This window comes from Suncus etruscus, chromosome 15, assembly GCF_024139225.1.
Source record: "Suncus etruscus isolate mSunEtr1 chromosome 15, mSunEtr1.pri.cur, whole genome shotgun sequence".
In the NCBI taxonomy this organism is placed as follows: Eukaryota; Metazoa; Chordata; class Mammalia; order Eulipotyphla; family Soricidae; genus Suncus; species Suncus etruscus.
Window position 1 is genome coordinate 30,806,026 of NC_064862.1, and position 20,621 is coordinate 30,826,646.

The 20,621-nt window shown below is 47.4% G+C and overlaps 1 protein-coding gene across 3 annotated transcripts in view; it reads right to left on the reverse strand.

The window, feature by feature from the left end:
* Positions 1-20,621, reverse strand: part of SEZ6L (seizure related 6 homolog like) — a 164,917-nt gene that overhangs the window by 58,431 nt on the left and 85,865 nt on the right. For all 3 annotated transcript variants that reach the window (XM_049788773.1, XM_049788772.1, XM_049788771.1), the window contains exons 2-5: positions 7,663-8,376; positions 6,022-6,155; positions 4,566-4,758; positions 2,447-2,632 (exon numbers count right to left, since the gene is read on the reverse strand). In XM_049788773.1, the coding sequence (XP_049644730.1) occupies positions 2,447-2,632; positions 4,566-4,758; positions 6,022-6,155; positions 7,663-8,376 (1,227 nt within the window). The remainder of the gene's footprint in view (positions 1-2,446; positions 2,633-4,565; positions 4,759-6,021; positions 6,156-7,662; positions 8,377-20,621) is intronic.

Sequence of the window (20,621 nt, forward strand, 5' to 3'; positions counted from 1 at the left end):
AACATCTTCCTACCTTTGAACTTTGGTCAATGCCAGTGGTCCAAGAACAATTTTTTCTTTTCTCTACCTTCAGAACTACTCGTTTAATCTTGGCTCCCTCTCCCTTCCCCAGGGCTGGCTCTCCATTACATACTCTCTTCTCCAAACACCTTTCCTTTCCCTGCCACACCTACCACCACCTCGATAACTCATATGGCTACATCCTCATTTCTCTTTTACCCACTGTGTCTTGCTTTCTGAGGCAGGTTTGGGCTTGAGTTGCAGCTCCATCACCAAATACAGTAGCATGTGATGGACATGGAGTAGGGGACATTCGGTAAATGGTCATATACTCAGGAAAGGCTCTGATGGGTACAAAGGACCAGGCAGGAGACTGAGATGGACACAATGTTCTTTATCAGTTATACACAGGTAGAAAAATAAGTTCTACAGAGTGTTCTAAAGAGTTTTTCTTTTCATTTTTTTCTGAAGAAAGATAGCTTTGAAACTGATTTAGAAAGATGAGAGGGGAGGAAAGAGAGAAGTCTGTGCTTGAGGTTCAGCACACAGGCTTCTTCAGAGTGGAGAGAAGAAAAGCAAAGGAACAGATAAGTGAGGTAGCATTCAAGGGAGAACATGGGCTTAAAAAGCAATCCCAAAAAGTTATTCTGTTTATTTTATTATTTATTTGTTTATTTATTTATTTATTTATTTATTTTTGGTTTTTGTGTCACACTTACTGGTTCTCAGGGGTTCCTCCTGGCTCTGCATTCAGAAATTGCCCCTGGCAGGCACGGGGGATCATATGGGATTTGAACCACCATCTGTCCTGGATCGGCTGCATGCAAGGCAAACACCCTACCACTGTACTATCTCTCCAGCCCATTTATTTTATTTTAGATATACTGTTGGTTTGAGGGGCCACACCCAGTGTTTCCAGGGCTAACTCTTGCCTCCGTGCTCAGAGATAACTTGTGCCAGGCTTCAGGGAAACATATGGGGTGATGCTGGGAAGTGAACCAGGGTCAACCAGATGCCAGGCATGTGCCTTACCCACTCTACCAGCTCTCTGGCTTCCCAAAAGACAGGGACATCCAAATGTTCCAAGCACTTGAATAGACCTTTTTCCAAGAAGATGAACCAATGCTTACACAGAAAATGGCTCAAAGCTTCGCATCACTAACTCTGTGGGAAAGGCAAATCAAAAGCACAGGGAGGTCCCTTCTACTGATGAGGATGGTTTTCATGATGAAGGAAAAAAAAAAGAAAGGAAAGAGCAAGTATTGACAGAGATGTAGAGACGTTGGCTGCCGGGAAAGAGAAATACCTCAGCCTCTGTAAAAAGTGGTTTGATGGGACTTTAAGAAGTTAGACACCGAATTACTATATTATAAAGCAATTCGACTCACTCCCAAGGAGTTGGCCTTACACACAAGAGAAATGAGAAAGAAAACTGTTCCCACAGAACCTTATTTAGAACAGCTCAAAGGGAAGAGGCATCCAAGAAAGCTAAGGTAGACAGTGACAAAGCCCAACAACAGAACACTATTCAGCTCTGAAAAGAAAGGGAGTTTCAATGCTTGCTCCAGCTTGGACGAATATTGACATTATTAAGAAGCGAGTAGGGAGGGACCAGAGCAATGGCGTGAAGTGGAAAGATGTCTGCCTTGCCAATGCCAGCTTAGGACAGATCGCAGTTCGATCTTCCAGTGTCCCATAGAGTCCCTCCAAGCCAGGAGCAATTTTTGAGCAGCGCATAGCCAGGAGTAACCCCTGAGCATCACTGGTGTGGCTCCCCAAACCCTCCCCCCCAAACTAGAAATGAGTAGGGGACAGAGAGATAGACCAGTGGTAGAGCATTTGCCTTGCCTGTGACCAACCTGAGAGGGACCTGGTTCAATTCCTGATGTCTCCTCCCCAAGGCTGTCAGTGGCGATTTCTGAATGCAGAGCCAGGAGTAACCCCTGAGAGCCATTGAGTGTGGCCCAACAACCAATCAATCAATAAAGTTTTAAAAAAAAAAGAGGCAAGTTGAGTGAAAGAAACTAGATATAAGGGTCCCATGATTCCATGTTTTGTAAAATATCCCCTGCAAACAAGTCCAGAGAGACACAGAAAATACACTGTTGGTTGCCAATAGTTGGGGTTCAGTGGGGGAGGAAGGGGTGTGCGTGTCAACAGGAGTAATTTTGGGGTGAATGATGACGTTTTGGAACCAAAGAATGGTCACGATTATACAATAATGCAAATGCCCAACATGTCCCAGATGGGAAATAATGTTCTATGAATTTTTCCATAATGGAAGAGAGAGATATTTTCACAGTAGCAGTCACTGTATTTGGAACAGTCTCTGGCCCTGGGCTAAAAGCCTGTCTCTAAGGATAGTCTCAGTACCTGGGAATAGGTTGGGGGGCTGTGTGCCCATTAGTGGGTCCTTCCCTGGCTGGCGGAAGGGGCTGGCACCCACCTGAGCAGACGGGCTCCTGGCTGCTCCAATGTGGCTTGGAGGCGTTGATGCACGTCAGCGTCTTGGCACCCTGCAGCTCGTAGCCCAGGTGGCAGTGGAAGTGGGCCAGCCCACCCGAGTGCAGGTCCATCACCGTCACATCCCCAAAGTCAGGCCGGCGGGGAAAGATGCAGCTTAGCATGAAGGCTGGGGAAATGCAAAGATAGAAAAGTGCCCATCAGTGGGGGTGGGTGAGGACCCTGAACCACATCTCAGAGGTGGTTTGTTCTGAGGACAAAAATGGAGGACATTGGGCATCAGCATGTGGGAGGAGGGAACACTTGTAACTTGTTTATTTGTTTATTTTTTTGGGGGGGGGGCATACCCAGCTGTGCTAAGGAGTTATTCCTGGCTCTGGGCTCAAAAATTATCCCTGGCAGGCCCAGGGAACCATATGGGATGCCAGGGATCAAACCTGGGTCTGTTCTGGGTCGGTCATGTGCAAGGCAAACACCCTACCGCTGTGCTATACCTCGGTCCCCCCTTTTTAATTAATATTTTTGATTTTGGGCCATACCTGGTGATGCTCAGGAGTTACTCCTGGTTATGCGCTCAGAAATCGCTCCTGGCTCGGGAGACCATATGGGACACTGGGGATTGAACAGAGGTCCATCCTGGATCAACCACGTGCAAGGAAAATGCTCTACCACTGTGCTATCTCTCTGGCCCCCAAATAGCACTTTATTATTATTATTACTATTATTATTATTATTATTATTATTTGGCAGTGGTGGAGGTAGTGTGTGTGTGGAGCCCACACCTGGTGGTACTCAGGGCTTACTCCTGGCTCTGTGCTCTGGGAGAAGAAGAAACTGGGACCCTGTCTCCTGGGTCCTAGATCTGAGGTGCATGATCAATCCTGGGGGTGGTTGTGTGTCTTTGCATCTGCTTCCTGTGGTGACCCAGGCTGGCGCATAACCAGGAGTAACTCCTGAGCATCAAAAATTCAGGCAGCTGGCGAACCCAAGCTAGACCCGTGACTCTGTCACCAGAAAAACCGAAGCTCTCTTGTCATAAAATGGACAGTTTGACAGATTCCTCAAGCTCCTCAGCCTTTTGAAATCACAGTAATTATGAGCGCCACCGGAAGACAGTGTTATTTAACATGCTAATAAAGAAGCAAGGCCTTGATGCTACTGCAGAGGAGAATATTATTCTTTTTGTGTGCTTTTTATGGGCCACACCCATTGACACTCAGGGGTTACTCCTGGCTCTGCGCTCAGAAATCGCTCCTGGCTTGGGGGACCATATATGGGGGTATCGAACTGCGGTCCCTCCTAGGCTAGCACCAGCAAGGCAGATGCCTTACCGCTTGCACCACTGCTTTGGCCCCGAGAATAGTATCTTGATAACTGAAATCCAATTATGACTGGTTTCTTTTTGGAGGGTTCTATATATATACATACATATATATATATATATATATATATATATATATATATATAAAGGATATATAGTTTACCCCTATATATAAAGGGGTAAGCCCTGAGATCTGTTGGGTGTGATACCCAAATAATATATAGAAAGACCGTTTTGTTTTTATATAAAACCATATATAAAAGTGTGTATATTGGGGTCAGAATGATAGCACAGTGGTAGGGTGTTTGCCTTGCATGCAGCCAACCTGAGACAGACCTGGGTTTGATCTCTGGCATCCCATATGGTCCCCCAGCCTTCCAGAAGCAATTTCTGAATGCAGAGCCAGGAGTAACCTCTAAGTGCCGCCAGGTGTAGCCCCCAAAAAACAAAAAAAAATGTGTGTGTATATATGTATATATTGGTTTTGTTTGGGGCCACACTCCCCAGCAGTGCTCAGGGGTTACTTCTGCCTTTGTGTTCAGGAATAACTCTTGGCCGGCTCAAGGGACCACATGGGATGCCAGGAATCAAACCCGGGTCAGCTGAGTGGGTGCAAGACAGCTCTGACCAATTTTTATTGGATGTGTTGGAAACCTTTTTTTCTGAAAGGCGCATCTCTAGGTGTTGTCACGTTTCCAGAGCAGTGTCTGAGACAGTTTAAGAGTCTTTGGTGCCCTGAAAGAAACTGAGGCAGGTGGCTGGGTTCATGCTCCCGTCTTACCCTGGTAGTGCAGCTGGAAGGTGCCTAGGCCGTCCTCCTGGAAGGTGCGGAAGTAGATGGAAATGGTGTTGGTGGGGCTCCGGATGACTTGGCCCTCCACCAGCAGCGTCTGGTTGGCCAGCACAGTCAGCGTGGGACCGTCCACGCCACGGATGGACAGCAGCTCCCCCTCTGACAAGTTCACGCTCTTCACCTAGCACAGGGAGGGAGACACAGGGTGGGCAGGAGACCAGACTCACAGCCCTGGGCTGAGAGATAGCACAGCCATAGGGTGTTTGCCTTGCATGTGGCAGACCCAGGACTCACCAGGGTTCGGTTCCCAGAGTCCCATATGGTCTCCCCAGCCTGGTCCCCCCAGCCTGCCAGGGTCTATTTCTGAGTGCAGAGCCAGAAGTGGCCCCAGAGCACCACTGGGTGTGCCCCCAAACCAATCAATCAATCAATGAATCAATCAATAAAGTTAAAATAAGACAGTCTTCTATATGTTCAGCTATCAAATAAAATTAGCTATTCATCATGGTATAAAACTGATATTTTATAGACACGTGATAACCTCAAGACTTAAATCCTAAATTAAAACATTAGGGGGTCAGAGTAATAGCACAGCGTTAGGGTGTTTGCCTTGCATACAGCTGACCTGGGAGGAACCCGGTTCCATTCCTGGCATCCCATATGGGCCCTCAGTCTGCCAGGGGTGATTTCTGAGAGCAGAGCCAGAAAGAACCCTTGAGCACCACTGGATGTGGCCCCCAAACCAACCAATTAATCAATCAATAAGTAAAGTTAAAAATAATAAAATAAAAAAATATAGGGGCCCGAGAGATAGCATAGCAGTAGGGTGTTTGCCTTGCATGTGGCGGACCTGGGAGAGATCCAATTTGATTCCTGGGATCCCTTATGGGACCCCAGTTTGCTAGGGGCTATTTTTTTTGTTTGTTATACCTGGTGATGTTTGAAATCGCTCCCGGCTTGGGGGACCATAAGGGACAACGGGGGATGGAACCATGGTCCATCCTAGGCTAGGGCAGGCAAGGTAGATGCCTTCCCCTTGAGCACTGCATCAGCCCCATGCTAGGAGCTATTTCTGAGCACAGAGCCAGGAGGAACCCCTGAGCACTGCTGGGTGGGTGTGTCCCCAAACCAACGAACCAACGAACCAACCAACCAACCAACCAATCAAGTTAAAAAAAAGATTTACAGCCCAGCCACTTCTGGAACTGTCTCTGTAACTGCCCCTCTGTACCCCAACCAATCCTCTCCCCTGCATGTATGTCAAGCTATTTTCTCTGTGCCCTGAACTAGAAACTCCTATTCATCCATCAAAGCCCAACCCCAAATTCTCCTTGGCGTGCAAAGAGAGAACCCTTCTGGTTAAGGAGAACAACAGTAAGCCTGACCCAAACAACATTTCAACACCTTCCTTATGGAAGAAGAACCCCCCTAGGCCCCAGGTTACCTGGAGCTCCACCCCATAGCCAGTGTAGACGGTCACATTGTAGGTACACTCAAGGAAGTTGGTGAGGGGCAGTGGTGGGGAGTCGCTGGAGTCGATGTAGCCTTCGGGCTCCGAGAAGCTCATGCTGCAGGGAGCTGGAGGGAAGCCTGGAGTGAGCGATTGGATCACCAGCGATTGGATCCCTCTGGGCCCAGGGTGCAGTGGGGCCAGGGCACCCCATAGAGGTGGGGACTCTGAACTTCCCTCCTATTGCAGAGAGTCCCCACATTCCCACCAGAATCAGCAGTGGCCCCCAACCTCGTTGCAGCTGAGCTGGGGTTAACACAAGCTGCCTTGTCTAGGGGGTGTCCCCACCCATCCTTGGTGGACTGTTGAAAAAACAGCTTGGAGTGGGTCAGTGCATGGCCAAAACTCACAGAGTGAGCCCGAGAGATAGCACAGTGGTAGGGCGTTTGCCTTGCATGGGGCTGATCTGGGAAGAATCTGGTTTGATCCCCAGCATCCTATATGGTCCCCCAGCCTGCTAAGGGTGATTTCTGAATGCAGAGGAGCAATAACCCAAGTGCCGCTGGGTATGGCCAAAACAATCAATAAATAAAGGTTAAAAAAAAACTTCACGGAGCAAGAAGGTTCTAAGCAGTAGCATTGACTGACTTAGCAGAAGTGAATTGTGCTAAGTCTGGTCAAATTCATGAAACAGTGAGGTTGACTTTTAAGGCAAGAAAAGGGAGTTTTTTTTTTTCCCAGCATGGGAAGGTTTTAGTGTCTTTTCTTTGGAAGATTTTGGTTGCAATTAAATTTATGTGGGGATGGGAGGTGGTTGAGGTCATACCCAGCGGTGCTTAGGGATCATTCCTGGAGCTGCTCAAGGAATCATATTTGATTCAGTGGTGGCATGCAAGGCAAGTGCTTTAATCCCTATACTATGTTTCTAGAAGGTCCCTGAAATAAAAAGGTCTTTTTTAATTTTTTTTTTTTGAGGGAATCACACCTGGCAGTTCTCAGGGCTTACTCCTGGCTCTGCACTCAGGGATCATTCCTTGTGGTCCTCGAAGGACCATAGAGAGAGAGAGAGAGAGAGAGAGAGAGAGAGAGAGAGAGAGAGAGAGAGAGAGAGAGAGAGAGAGAGAGAGAGAGAGAGAGCTGGTAATAGAATGAGGGGTGGTCGTGTGCAAAGCAAGCGCCCTGTCACTCACTGTACTATTGTTCAGTCCCCTGGAAGGGAAAGATTTAAAATTCCACTCTTGGGGCCAGTGAGATAGCACAGAGGTAGGGCGTTTGTCTTGCACGCGGCGGACCCAGGATGGACCCGGGTTTGGTTCCCATCATCCCATATGGTTCATTGAGCCTGCCAGGAGAGATTTCTGAATGAAGAGCCAGGAGTGACCCCTGAGTGCCACTGGGTGTGCCCCAAAACCAAATTTAAAAAATTCCACTCTTGGGTTTCCAAGGGGTCTTGGGTGAGCAGCCTTGGGTTTTGGGGGGGAATCTCAGCTGTCAGCATAAATTCAGGAATATGAATTCTAAGCCGGGGAGCCAGGCTTCTTCTAGTCTCCCTAGCTGTAACTAAGGCGTGGAGGCCCCTGCTGACCCCCAACTCAACCCCAGGGCTGTGGGCTGCCAGAGGGGCTGACGCCCTACCCGGGGCCTGCTCCGTGGTGATCACGGTGGTAGTAATGATGGTGGAAGTGGTGGTCTCCTGGCTCTCCTCTGATGCCGAACCGGTCAGTTCGTTCTCTCCTTTGTCCAGCAAGGTCAATGGGCTGGCGTCCTCCAGGGGACTGTCTGGGGCCTCCTCAGGCCCCACCGGCTCCCCACCAGAGCCTGGCCTCTGGGGCAACGTGTGGGCCACCAAGGGATGCGAGGTGAAGGGGGAGATCTGAAGGGGTGCGGGTGTGGTGGGGGCCTCTCCTTCCTTCCTGCGTGGCTCGCTGGGCTCCCCCGATGGCAGCTGTCCAGGATCTTCTGCTGGGGGTTCACTCGGGGGTCGGGGTCTCTCCGTGGCTGGGGAAAGGAGGCCGTGCCCCGAGGGTGCTGGCTGGGAGGCTTTGGGTCTCAGCTGCTTCCTGGCCGAGTTGCCCAATTTGAGGGGCCACTGCTTCTGGCCAGGTAGGGAGGAACTGGCCGGCTGGGCCTCAGGGTCCGGCAGGGAAGGCTCTGCAGAGGCTCCGGGCACAGATGGGACAGGGCCATTCAGCTCAGGCTCCACCAGTTCCTCTCCCGACTGCGCTGGACTCACTGGCACAGTGCTCACATGGTCTTCTGGGCTCTCTCCGCCTACCAGGCTGCCCGCCACTGCCTCAGGGGGCAGGAGATGAGCATTTGTGAAGCCAGTGCCTTCCTGCCCTGGAGCATCTAGGGAAGAGAAGAAAAGGCACCAGTTAGATGGAGCCCAAAGGGCTTCCTCCAAAATCAGCCTTGGGGCACTCAAGGACTCCTTCCAGTCCTCCCTCCCTATTCCTCCCTCCTTCACTCCTTCCCTTACTCTCTTCTCTCTCCCTCTCATCCTCCTTCCTCCTTTATTCCTGTCAAGAATTAAAGTTGATAGTACCAGTCCCAAGATGAAATAGTACCCTAAGCTGAAAGGGACCAGACAGAAGCCATGACAGGCTTCAAGTGCTACTGTAGGCCTCTGAGCACAAAAGAGGCGATAAGATTTCAGGAAATACCACAAGTGCCACAGCTTGCCATAATACCCTTGGCCAATATCCTGTTTACATCCTGTTTGCAACATGTATCCCCTACCCCGCCAACATCCTGTTTACATCCTGCTTGTAACCTCCATAAACCTCTACCATATTAGGTAGAGTTTTCCCCTGACCAATCATCTAGCACCTTATAAGCAATGTTGCAATGGATAGCCAGTCCCCGCAATGGTCATCTAACCCATTTGAAAATTCTGTAAACTAGGTACAAAAGGAAGAATGCAAATTGTGGGGCTGATGCGGTGGCACCAAGGTGGTGCCTTGCCTGCGCTAGCCTAGATGAACTGAGGTTCGATACCCCAGCGTCCCATATGGTCCTCCAAGCCAGGAGTGATTTCTGAGTGCATAGCCTGGAGTAGACCCTGAGCATCAACTGGTGTGGCCCAAAAACAAACAAACAAAACACAAAAAAATAGGGCCCGGAGAGATAGCACAGTGGCGTTTGCCTTGCAAACAGCCAATCCAGGACCAAAGGTGGTTGGTTCGAATCCCGGTGTCCCATATGGTCCCCCGAACCTGCCAGGAGCTATTTCTGAGCAGACAGCCAGGAGTAACCCCTGAGCATCGCCGGGTGTGGCCCAAAAACAAAAAACAAAAAAACAAAAACAAAAAACAAAAACCCACAAAAAAATAATGTAAATTGGGCAGGTGTCACCAACAAGCTAGTTTGACCTCAGCAAGCTAATTTGTGGCTCTCAATAAATCACTCTTTGCTTGATTGCATCTTGAGTGTTCTGGTTCTTGGGTTGGACTGGAACAAACCAACAAAGCAACAACCCAACAAACCAACTGGAACGGACCCAACAAAGCAAAGTGGTGCCCTCCAGAATCCAAGTTCAGAAGTGCTTCACAGTCCAGTGGTGTAACTAAACCAGAACAAGAAAGAGGAACCAACCCTATTTGTTGTGACAAATGCTTAATAAAAGGAAAAACTACTATGATAGCAGGAGAGAGGACCAGCCTCTGTCCACCAAGGACAATAGGGCAGGCCATGCACTGCACAAGGACCCGCCACCATGAGGCTGAGAGAAGCTGTGATAGGCCACACTCTCTTCTCCACTAAAACATGCTTGTAACTAAAGGCTCAAAGGTCCAGGGACCCAGCAAGGAGTTTTAAAAAGCTAAAGAATGTAGCCGAGACCCTGTTGTAAGAGAACCAGACAGATTTGAGGACACAGACTTCTGAAGTAGGTTCAGAAGGGAGTGCGGACTGAGTATGTTTTAGGAACTGAGCATATTAAGAGACTGATACACAGAGGTAGCAGTTTAGAGGGGAAAGTTGGTGATGCAAGGAGGTGGCAGGCCAGGCAGGCACTAATCATGCTGAGGGTAGTTTGACTGGGGACTCATGGGTTGGTCCTTCTTCGTATTCAGGGTTTTTTTTTTTTGTTTGTTTGTTTGTTTTTGGAGACACATATGGCAGTGCTTAGGACTTACTCCAACTTACTCCTGGATCAGGGCACTGGTGGCTCAGGGGACTGTATGGGATGTTGGGGATAGCATACAGGTCAGCCATGTGCAAGGCAAGTGCCCTACCTGCTATGTTATCTAAGTCTCACCTTTGACTTTCTCTTCCTTCCTTCCTTCCTTCCTTCCTTCCTTCCTTCCTTCCTTCCTTCCTTCCTTCCTTCCTTCCTTCCTTCTCTCTCTCTCTCTCTCTCTCTCTCTCTTTCTTTCTTTCTTTCTTTCTTTCTTTCTTTCTTACTTCCTTCCTTCATTCATTCCTTCTCTCTCTCACTCTCTCTCTTTCTTTCTTTCTTTCTTTCTTTCTTTCTTTCTTTCTTTCTTTCTTTCTTTCTTTCTTTCTCTCTTTCTTTCTCTCTTTCTTTCTTTCTCTCTTTCTTTCTCTCTCTCTCTTTCTCTTTCTTTCTTTCTTTCTTTCTTTCTCTCTCTCTTTCTTTCTTTCTCTCTCTGTTTCTTTGTTTCTTTCTTTCTTTCTTTCTTTATTTCTTTCTTTATTTCTTTATCTCTTTCTTTCTCTCTTTCTCTTTTTCCTCCCCCCATTTCTTCCTTCCTTCTTTTATGGGGGAACCACACTCAGTGGTGCTCAGGGGTAAATCCTGCACTTAGAAATCACTCCTAAAAGGCTTGGGGTACCATATGTGATGTCAGAGATTTAACCTGGTACTGTCGCTTGCAAGGCAAATGCCCTACCCACTGTGTTATCACTCCAGTCCTCCCTCCCTCCCTCCCTCCCTCCCTCCCTCCCTTCCTTCCTTCCTTCCTTCCTTCCTTCCTTCCTTCCTTCCTTCCTTCCTTCCTTCCTTCCTTCCTTCCTTCCTTCCTTCTTCCTCAAATTTATTAATTTAAATTATTAAAGTATTTAATTTAAACCACATCTGGCAGCACTCAGAGGCTATTTCTGGCAGGCTTAGAGGACCATATGGGATGCCAGAGATGGAACCTGGGTTAGCCCTGGGTCATGGTGTGCAAGGCAAACTCATTTTCAGCTGTGAAATGAGGCCTCTTTCTATTTCCTAGTTAGCACCATCAGCTGGTGGATACAGAACGAGGCAGACGAGGCAGACATAGGAGACATCTGAGTGCAATGGGTGATCGGTACCTCCCAGCCACCGAGATTGCTTCCATTGTTATCTCTGTCATCATGCCCCTGTGCAGCCATCGAGGGCGGCCAGAAGATTCGAGGACGACCTCGAGATAGAGAGGGATCAGATTCTGAATTCAAAGGTGCTCAGATGGATAGCTGTCCTGTCAATTTTCTGCAGAGAAACACTCAGTTTCATCTTCAATCCCTTCCTCACTGTCACTTAAATATATTTTCCGCAGCCTCGGGAAAGGCTCATTTACTTCCCTGAGCTGACAGTGCTGACTTCATCTCTATAGAGAACCAGCTTGTCATGGGCACCCACAAACATTCCTGCCATACCACACGGACTTCCTGCCAGGGTGTATTTTGAGGAGCATGGCTGGCAGTGGTGTTGGGAGAGGAGAAAGTGTAGATAGGATTCAAAGGCGGAGTTGGGTTAATATGGGGTCAGTTCCAGTCAACTCTCTCTGTCCACCGAGTGTTAGAACCTGTGTCCAGTCCTGCCTGTGGCATTTCCTGTCTGGCAGCCTGATCAAGTCTATTCATCCCATTGGACTGACTAGTTTTGCTGCCTTCACACATGATCCTATCCAGCATGGGGCTGGCTCACAGGTGTGTCTTTCATGTTCTCGGTGGTTGGGGGCCACAGGAAGTCGGGGACATTGTTTGCAGACTGTGGTGTGGGCAAAGACAAATAAACCTTAGATAGTAGTGAGAGGTCGCAGGATGTTTGGTTCCTGAGGTCCAGGTGTAAAGCAATGTCAAACTTTAATCCCGAGGGTTTGAGCGCTGGAAGGGAGGGTGGCCTGGATGGGTCATCGTGCTGTGTCCTGGTTATAGGGGGTGGGTTCCTTCTGTCCCCTGGTTGCTGCTGCTGAAACCGAGAGTCTGTACTTGTGGCGGTGACCCCTGCAGATGAGGGGAGACAGTTGGCCAGGGCAGCCCAGTTGGAATGAGATGGAACCTGAATTAAATGCGTAACTTCCTGATTCCTATTTATTGAAGCACTGGTTACCTACAAAGCATTTGTTCAATCTCTTTACCACTTTTTTTCCATTCTTTTTCTTTCTTTCTTTTTCCCTTTTTTAAATTCTTGATTGATTGACTGATTAGTTTTTGAGCCACACCTGGCAGTGTTCAGGGGTTACTCTTGTCTCTGTGCTCAGAAATTGCTCCTGGCAGGCTCTGGCGACCATATGGGATGCTGGGATTCGAACCAACTTCAGTTCTGGGTTGGCTGCTTCAAAGGCAAACGCTCTACCACTGTGCTATCTCTCTGGCCCCTCTTTTTCTTTTTTCTTTTTGTTTTTGGGTAACACCCAGCGACTCTCAGGGTTTACTCCTGGCTCTGCACTCAGAAATCATTCCTGGCAGGCACGGGGAACCATGTGGGATGCTGGGAGTCGAACCACTGTCTGTCCTGGATCAGCCACGTGCAAGGTAAATGTCCTGCCACTGTGCTATCTCTCTGGCAAGTATATCTTAGCCCTGGAGAAGGAATAGCTGACCACCACCCCCATGCCTTAAAGCCAGAGGGCATAAGGTTTTCCTGCACTGTGGGAACAAGGATCCTCTGAGATATTTATGGCTTCCATCTATCGCCTCTGTGGGGAGACCTCTCCATTCGAAAGGAAAGCCTTGCCATATCTTTATAGCAAGTGACTACAGGGTCCTTCTTTATTGATAAGATAATCTGATGACTTCCCCAAACCAGCCTTAAACAGGTTTTGCACCAGAAGAACCAGGGGAAGGGTGCGAATAATCCAATAATCAGGTTTCTTATTTTTCACCTGTTTTCTTTGGGGTGGGCTCACTTCTGGAAGTGCTCAGGGAACCCTATGTGGAGCCAGGATTTGAACCTGGGTCAGGAGCCATGCAAAGCCTGGGCTGCTGCACTATCTTTGGCCCAATAATCATATTTTGTGTGCAGGAACCAAATCATATGAAGCCACTTTAGAGACACCTTCAGCTCATCAGGGGCTTAACTCTGACCCTTAACTCTGACAATGAGATGAAAATATTTCAGAGATCGAGAGAAGCATTGGGGGCAGGTCCTGGCTCTCTCTTCTCAACATCATGGCTCACTGTGAAATGCCATTCTGACCACATCCTGTCTCTTTCACCCCTCAACATTTCCAGATCCATTTTGCACCTCCCCTCAGCTCTTCTTTTTTTTTTATCTGGGCTTGGCTGACTCCCTCTGGTCCTTCAGATCTCAGCCCACCTTTTCCATGCCCTCCTCCCACTTTCTCTTTTATTCTCAGAGGGCTCATTGCAATTCAGGAACTGAATCCAGGCCTGTAATTTGTCTCTTTGTTCCTTCTCTGTCTCTGTGGGATGGTCCACACCCACAAGGCGGTCCCTCTCAGGACCCCGAGTCCCAAGCATGGAATATCTGGTGTGTTCTGAAGCGATCTTCGAACTCCGAGATGACCCCCTCTTCCAAGAAAGACTGTGGTCCTGCTTGCTAAGAAGTGGCCCGCCCCTACCTCCTCACAAATCTAAGCTAGTGTGCTGAGGGGTACAGCTACGTTTGCTTGCTGCCTGCAGTGATCTCCTGAGTGTAAAAGATCCAGAAAAAATGGGTTGCTTTTATCAAAGAGAGAGAATATGGCAGGGGAGGGAAATGAAAGAAGGGAGGAAGAATAGAAGGAAAGAAGGAAGGAAGGAAGGAAGGAAGGAAGGAAAGAAGGAAGGAAGCAAGCAAGCAAGAAAGGAAGAATAGAAGGAAGAGTAGAAGGAAATACAGAGGAAGTAAAGGAAAGAGGAAGGGAGGGAGGAAGAAAGGGAGGGATAAAGGAAGAAAGAAAGAATAGAAGGAAAGAAGGGAGAAAAGGAGGGAGGAAGGGAGGGAGAAAGGAAGGAAGAATAGAAGGGTGGAAAGGAGGGAGAAAGGAAGGGAAGAAGGAAGGGAGGAGGGAAGGAAGAAAGAAAGGAAGAAGGGAAGAGGGAGTGAGGGAGAGAAGGAAGGAAGAAAGGAAGAAAGAAGGATATTTCTGGATCTCCTCTTTTTATTTTATTTTATTTTTTAGTTTTTGGGTCACACCCAGCAGTGCTCAGGGGCTACTTCTGGCTCTACACTCAGAAATCACTCCTGGCAGGCTCGGGACCATATAGGGTGCCGGGATTCGAACCACCATTCTTCTGCATGCAACGCAAACACATTACCTTCATGCTATCTCTCTGGCCCCTGGGGGTAAATATTTTTATGAATTAAATAACTGTGATTTACAAAGTTATTGATAGTTGGGGTTTAGGCATATGCCATTTCAACACCAGTGTCAGCTTCTCTTCATCTGTGCTCTCATGATCCCTCAATTGCCTTCCCCACCTGCCACCTTTTGGTTGGCACATTTCAGAGTTCTGTGCTGTAGTTTATATCTCATATTTTCAGTGTTGTTGTGCTTTGGGGATACAGCTATATAGCACTCTCCCACATCACCAGTGTAATGGCCTCTTACCCTTGTTCCCTCATTACTTCCCTTTCTTATTTTCTTTCCTTCCTTGATTTCGTTCCTCCTCTGTCCTCCCTATTCTCTAGGGTCAATTTAGCTTTTAATTCTAACAGAGCATCAAAGCCCTTGAGCCAACTTGCCATCAAAGACACAAGGAGAGTTGCAGATCTCCTAAGATGCCATTTTTAGAAATTCTTTTTATTCCCATTGAATCTGTCTAATCCTGACTCCCATCTTGGCTTCCAAACTCCAGCCCTAATTTTACTCTTTAAAAATTTGCAGAGCTCTTTCTAGATCTTTCCAGAGGTGATGGGAGTCTTGCCTGGATTCACCCTCCTTCCCTTAACTCATAACAGCACCCAAGAGGTCAATCACTACAAGTATCAATCACACTATCACACATGTCTGAGTTCATTCTCCAATGAAGGAAATAAGCAATCACATCTGCTGTATTCATCATGGGTCTCTTTCCTGTGGCCCTTCCCTTCTTCCCTTCCTTTCCCTTCCCCTCCCTTCCCTTCTTCCCTTTCCTTCCCTCTCCTCCCTTCCTCTCTCCTCCCCTCCTCTTCCCTTCCTCTATGGTCCCAACTCATAGACAGAACTAACCGGAAGTCAAAATTGCCAATGAAATGGCTTATCAACATTGAGGTATTTTCCAGTGGTGAGTAAGACAAGGCACCCCATCAACTATCTGGCCTGAATGAGGGGCTCTAGGCTGGCAGACAGCTCACACTACTGCCAGCAGCATGAAGGCGAATCCTTGGTCAACTTTTCCAGTAGATAAACCTGGTTTTAGTTTCCCATATTGGAGTAGAGGATGGAGAAAGGTTCTGGGGGTGAGGAACTCAGCTCCTTGTTGCTTCAATGACAAAAGATCATTCCAGGCTGGCCCAGTGTCTCGATGAACCCCGGGCTTTTCTTTGTTACGGGAAGGGCACATCCAAACCTCTGGGGAACTGCTTCATTTTCTCCATTTTTTCTGCCCAAGGATTGAGCAGACTCGGGTGGGTCCATGCAAGCATACATGCTCATCAAAAGAGCAGGCAGAGAGGTCCTGCCAGCATGGCATTTGGCAGCCCTCCGCTATGCCAAAGGCTGCTTTAACCAGGCCTAGGAAGGGGTGCGGGACATGGGTCACCACAGCACCCCTCTAACTCCTTCCTCCGGTACTCCAGGGCTGGGCAAGCCACCGAGGTGGGTCCCTTGGAGGAGTTTATTGGTTTTCCTAGGCTCTCCCTATTTCCCTCCTGGCTCCAAAGGGAGGGTCTGGGGGGTGGGGGCTGCGACCTTCCGGCCTTCTGGCTTGGGAAGGATCTCTTTCCTTCCTGGGAGCCGAGCTGGGAGGTCCTGCCAGCATGGCGTTTGGCAGCCCTCCGCCATGCCAAAGGCTGCTTTAACCAGGCCAAGGAAGGGGTGCGGGACATGGGTCACAATAGGTTATGGCATTAGGACTCATCAGGGAAATTTCCTTATTAATCTTGTCCATTGTGAAACCTCGCGGGGGCTAGTGCTCCCGCGCGGAACATTATAAAAAAATATATGGATATCAATGTGTTTCATCTGCTTGTCATTATCTGAACGTTGTCCAGGCGCTCATTTTATTCCTTTACTCCCTCACTCCCATCTCTTGTTACCCCACATTTAACCATTTTCTGTACTAATGATTTTTGTTTTGGCCAAGGTAGATTACATGTCTTTCACAATAATTTTTGTGTGGAGTCTGAAGCTTCAGCAGGCAACACGTCACGGTAAGGTTCCATGCTGTCGGCTTTTTGGCCAAGATAAGTTGAAGATGCAGCCTCGGCAGCCCCCCACAGCCTTCTCTCTCCTTCCTCCCCGTCCCCAGGGTTATTCCTGGACACCTGCTCAGGGTCCCAGCAATTGGTTTCCAGTGAGGTGCAATTTAAAAGAGACCCCAGGCTTTCTTGTTCCTGCAAGGGACTGGGAGGGGTCTGCTGAACTTTCAACTTCCAGCAATTAGGAAGCAAAAGCCTCTCGGGGAGTCGGAAGCTTCAGCAGGCAACAAGGGGAGGACATGGCTCCATGCTTTCTTCGCTTGTCCAATCACAGACCAAAGTAGTATCTCGAAAACACCCCCCTCCCTCTTGACTATTTCTAAAACATAAAAGGGTCACATGTATCTCCTTTGTATATCTCAGATGTATTCCCTTAACATCTATAACTCTTGTCGAATATCCTCATATAGTGACAATTTTGCCCACTGGATTTGTTATTTGATTGTTTGATTTTCCCCCTTTGAGATCTGTTTTATAAGCAATACTGGTAGAAGAGTATCGCTGTATAGATTTCATGTTTGTACCAAGTTATGGGGAATTTTGGACTTTATTTGTCAGCCCCCAGATGCACCAACAATATCTTTTGGCATTGCTTCTCTTTTGCATAGGCACATTAAAATGGGAAAATAATACATATGCAAACAAGTTCTTATCTAATAGAGATGGGAACACAAATTTGGTAATGTAATTAGGCCCTTTACCCTGAACATTGGCATAATGATTTGGCTCAGGCTTCAGAAGAATGGGCATCGCCCACACACACCTGAACAATGAATACCATCTATGGAAACAACCACAATTGTCTTTAACATTACCAGGATCCAAGCCTCTACCAGGGAAGACCTACCACTTCTTTGGCATTGACTTACTCCAAAGAATGCTCCCATCACCCAGACGATTCAGCAACAGTCTGCATGCAGGGCAGATCGCTCTGCATTTAATGGTATGCTGAAACTAGAAAATGCTCCACATCAGCCTGACATCGATGAAAGAAATGCACAGAATCCAGAGTCTTTAAATATAAGAATCTGATACCAACAATAGCTAAAGTGTGAAAAAGTTTCACCGGGACCTTGAGAATGACTGGAGTTGGACGAACTGGTATGCCTGGAACCCAGAGTCTGTCTTATGCCAATAAACTTCTAGGGTGAGGCCTTTTTGTAATCAGGTCAAGGAGTTTTTCTCCATTTTCCCATTTTTCTGGACCTATGCGAACAATGGCAATTACCACTATCACACCTTTAATATATATTTTTTTACTCTTATCCTTTAAGGAAAAAAAATACAACTTACTGAATTTAAAAACAAATAACTGTAGTAGAATGCCTGTCTTGAATACAGGCAGGGAATGGGAAGGGGGAGGGAGTAATGTTACACTGGTGAAGGGAGGTGTTCTGGTTATGACTGTAACCCAAATATGATCATGTTACTTAAATAAAAATATATTAAAAAATAAATAAAAATTAAAATAATGAGAAAAAAAAGAGCAGGCAGAACTCTGTAAGTGGGGGGTGGAGAAGTCACCCCCTGCACCTTTAAGGCTTCTGCAGAAACCCTGGGGCTGGCAATCAGGGTCCTAGCAGCAGGTGTTCAAAGCATCAGCTTGTAGAGAGAAGAAAAGACTCAGTGTTTGGGCTGCAAGACTAATTATTCAGTAATTGTCCCCGTGAGCTGCTCCCGTGGAGTTCAAAAAGCCTTGACCAATTTTTCTGTCCAGTTAGGTCTCAGCCGAGCGCTGGCAGTGCGGGGCATCTATCTTCCCTCGCTGTGAATGGGCCCAGAGAGCTGCTGGCAAGGGTGTGAGGCTGCCTTTGTATCCTTAACAATCTGATTAACTGCCACTGTCGGGGTGCCAGCTGATTAGCATCTCAACACGCCTCTCCCTCCCTTCTCCATCCTCTGCCACTCCATTTGTAGATCTAGCCAGTGGCAGGTAGAGAGAGGGGAGAGGGAACCTGTGGTTTATTTGGGTAACCAGGAGTCCTGGAGGGGGGCTGGCAGACCAACACATGGGGACAGCTCAGAAGGCCAGTCCAGGGTGGGAAATGCACATCAGTCCATTGCTTATATATATATATACATATATACATATACATACATATATACATATATACATATACATACATATATATATATATACATATATATATATATATATATATATATATATATATATATATATATATATATATATATATATATATATACACACACGCTCACCCTGACCAATATTTGGGAATGAGTCTAGGATTTGCCAGGGACTTTCACAGATGGTACAGACAAGTTGACAAGGTTGCTTCGCTCTCAGAAGAGAATCCTGAGGCGGTTGACACCCCCCAAGTTGTTGAGAACATGGCCCTGGAGGGGAGAAAATCTGGCAACGAGGTGACCTGGTTTTGCTACCAAACAGCTCTGGGGAGGCTCTGGCCTTGCAGAGTTAAGTCAGTTATTGGCCTGTTCAACCTTAAAGGAACAGACCTCGGACCAGGACCAGGAAGGGGAGTCACATGTATGATTGATCCTGAAGCTGTCTCAAGCCTTTTTCCCCACTGCCAAGCTTCATTTGTGTCTTTAAGGAAGAAGAGAAACAACTTCCAAGGATAGACCTGGCTTGGCTGGCTGAGTTGAATCAGACCTCCATCCTTTGCCCAGCGCATGGCAGTGTTTCCCCCCTTTCAGAGACCCGTTCCCTTGATTATTTTTGTTTTTAACAATGAGGACATATTGGTAAACAGCCAAGCTGGGATTTGAACCAGCAGCGCTGGCCTCTCAAACCTGTGTTTCAAGAGGAGTGTATTTAATTCTGGTCTTTATACCTGCTGCCAGTAGGCTGGCCTCAGTGCTTCCTGGCCGAATGCCAAGTGTTTCCTCCAACAGCCAAATGGGCACAGAATCTGTCTCAGCTAAAAGGTCCCCCAGAGATCCCTCAGGGCAGGAGTCCTGGGGACAAAATGCGACATTAACTATACCCACACAGGTAGCAGGAAGCCAGGAGCTTATTATTCCAAGGAACTGCCTGCTAGAACGAGATTGGGGGCTGCATCCAGGTGGAGAACCAGGCCCCTGGAGAGGTCCTGAAGGTGATGGAAAGTTCTGGCAGGATATACATAATGGAATATTCTGCAGGTGTAAGAAAACATAAATGGTGGTCCAGTTTTGCAGTATATGAATAGAATTGTAGGGCTTGTGTGAAGGGGGTCAGTGGACAAACACCAGGTTCTCCTACTCACCTGTGAACTAGAGAAATCAGAGTGAGAGATAGTCTTGAATGATGACAGGGCCTGAGAATTAGAATTCAGAACCAGTTCTCAAATGGGGTGATGGGGTGGGAGAAAATCAGACTGGAGGAGACTTAGAGGCTGCATTGGAGTGTTGTGGGCATTTTGGAGGTGGGGAGTATAATGAATTTGTAAACAAATGCCATGTATTATAATTTCTGAAACTAAAGTTAGAAGCGAAGAATCACAGAGCCTGACCTGAGGCTCAAGTGGACTTTCCTGTATCTCTCCCAGATGTCTCTGATCTGTTGCTTCTCTTCGCTCATTTTAGCCCATATTTTTTCACTGAGGTAAACCAGGACTCTGGCAGTATGGTTGTCTGCATACTGGGTAGTTCTAGCTCATTCTTGAATTTGAGGGTGGTCTTGGGGACATTATATTAGACTCAATATAAAATGGGACCTTCTTATAGATTAGGAGAAGAGGGTGTGATTTTTGCATGTGGTCCCCTAAATTTCCCCCTTATTTGTGATACCTCTGATGACAATGATGATGATTAGGAAGCTAATGATGGTGGTAAGGGAGCTAATGGTGGTAAGTGCTTGCTTTGTGGTCACTCTGTAGCCCACAGACTAACATGAATAATTTCATTTATTTTTATCAATACACCTAGGAGGGAGGTTATAGTATGAGCACACAGATGTCAATGCCGATGGCTTATCACATTATATCATCTTATATCATTCTTTGTGATCTTATTCTATCCCATGTCCATCTCAACTCAATCCATCCTGTCATGACCCATCTCATCCCATGTACCCCATAGCATGCCTTTCATTAACTCAATTCCAATCTATTCATCCATTTATCTACCCATC